This window comes from Priapulus caudatus, unplaced genomic scaffold, assembly GCF_000485595.1.
Source record: "Priapulus caudatus unplaced genomic scaffold, Priapulus_caudatus-5.0.1 Scaffold2704, whole genome shotgun sequence".
In the NCBI taxonomy this organism is placed as follows: domain Eukaryota; kingdom Metazoa; phylum Priapulida; class Priapulimorpha; order Priapulimorphida; family Priapulidae; genus Priapulus; species Priapulus caudatus.
The window spans coordinates 22708-24923 of NW_014579765.1; the positions used below are offsets into that span (position 1 = coordinate 22708).

At 44.4% G+C, this 2216-nt stretch overlaps 1 protein-coding gene across 1 annotated transcript in view; it reads right to left on the reverse strand.

Annotated features, from left to right (window-relative positions):
• The window catches only part of LOC106818974 (tumor suppressor candidate 2-like), a 5314-nt gene extending 4455 nt beyond the window's left edge, over window positions 1-859 (reverse strand). The window contains exon 1 of the mRNA XM_014823640.1: window positions 635-859. Within this exon, the coding sequence (XP_014679126.1) occupies window positions 635-777 (143 nt within the window). The 5' untranslated portion in view covers window positions 778-859. The remainder of the gene's footprint in view (window positions 1-634) is intronic.
• Between the last annotated feature and the right edge of the window lie 1357 nt (window positions 860-2216).

A 2216-nucleotide genomic window follows, 5' to 3' on the forward strand; every position in this document is an offset into this window, starting at 1 on the left:
ACCAGAAATACTGCAAGTAAACCATTTCAACGATAGTTACAGGTTAAATTTTAGTAGCTGATATAACTTAAGGCATATTCACTTCGGATAAGAGGCATTAATTGCCTACCACAGACGTTTTATAGGCGGGTATAAGCGCGTCTAAGTTGGTCCCGCGCATTCCTAATGGCTCGTTCTATAGCACAGTGGCAACTGTACGCGGGCTATAGTACTAGAGCTAGTTTTTTAACAGAAGCAGAGGATTTTCTAATGCCTGGATGCCAGGCCGTGTATTGACATTACTATTAGTCTCTCACAGCCTGGTCGGGTTAGGTGTTACGACATACTGACATAGTGTCTGAACGATAGCAATACTATAGCCTAGGCCTGAACCGTTTGATCTTGACTATGAAGAAGTTTTTGGCATGATAACAAGAGAAGAACCAGAACAACAACAACGACTACGACGACGACGACGACGACGACGACGACGACAACAATAAAAACAACAACAACGATGACGACGACGACGACAACAACAACAACAACAACAACAACAACAACAACAACAACCGATTAAGGAACTGGCTCTACTACTACTAGTAATTACTAGTATCGCATGTCGGGGTACAATAATGCCAAACGAAGCACATACCCTCTGCGTGTGTACACGAACGGCGTACCACATAATTTCGACTTGGATAAACGTTGTTCGCTGTCACAGCTGTCACTATGGTCGCTGTTCCCAGAAAATGATGAGAAAATCTTCCCAAACATGCGGGTTCCACTATTTCCCATTTTTGCGAATGATTTCCCAATAAATAACGAAATTATTTCAGCAATATAAATTTGCACTTATTTTGTGGGAGCTGCCATTTTTACATACGGGTATGTCAGGGTGTCATTGTCAATAAGGACCGCCGTAAGTTCCAACACATTCATAATAATACGTACATTCTTGTCCGTATAAAAATAATTTAGGCAGCAAACATTGGCTATATAAATATTCACGAGGTGCCCTAGCCCTCTGAATTATAGAGCATTTGAGAAGTATGTACTGTAAATCCAAACTAAACATAACACGTTGCGAACATTCGTGTCAACAACTCTCCACAGAGTAAATCATTTTCGGAATTCAGACGACAATATTTCAGCTTCCATTGAGCACTAATTTGTGAGTAAATCGTGGATCGCCATACGGATTTCATCTCATTCCCCGCGAATAATTAATTGATCACGTGGTGCGCTCACGCAATGACGCTGCAAAATGCCAAAAACTGTAATTGTGTTCTTCTCTTGTACTTCCCTTTCTTTCTCTTCCCACCCACTTTCTTACCCCTCTTTCTCTCCCTTAATTATCCGCCTCTCCGCTCTCACTCTCTCTCCCAAATGTTTTGCATGATTTTCAGGCTAAAATCAGTGTTCGCCATCTCTGCTCCTTATTGCTCCGCTCGGAGGAACCATTGGCGCAGCTCCTATGATGCGAATTCCTTCTGCTACAAGTAGTCTGCAACAACGATTACAAAATCAAAAAATGACCAACCCGGCTGCGTTAACGCCACCCTGACGGAATGTCATCACACTACACACGAAGACCAATTGTTACCTTCTAATAGCTCTTCCTTAGACGTCCACAAGAGGTCCATTCGTAAAAATCCAGTCATCACTTCTCTAGTCTTCCCCCAATCTCCTCCTGACAAACATAAAACCTGGTCCGCACCATTACGGGTCTCCCACAGACTACGTCCTACCCGTCCGTCATCCTCCCCCTCCATTCCCACCACATCACGCCCGACGTCTCTCCTCGTCTCTCTCCTCTCTCTCCGTCTCACTCACTCACCTCTCGCCAATCCGCTCTAATCTGATCTAAACGCCAACCACGTCAACCACTTCTCCTAATACATCGCAATGTAGCCGCGCATCTTGTTTGAGCGACCGGCCTCCCTGTCTAGCTAGACATTCAACACGTCGTAAGAACAGTATGATTACAAGTGTCACTGCAGTGCATAATGTCACAATTATTCGGCATGCCTCTTCAACGTGCCCCCTCCTCCGTCTACGAATTTCGCCGCGTCAAAAAAAACAGCCCTCAAAAATGCCTTTTCTAGAGCACGAAATAGTCAATTGGCATATAAACAATTTGCCGGCGGCGTTAACTGTTGTAGGTCCTGCTAGAGCGCTCTCCTAATGAAATGAAAAACTTGTTTAGGGAGGCGATGATGTCGACGGCGAGGATC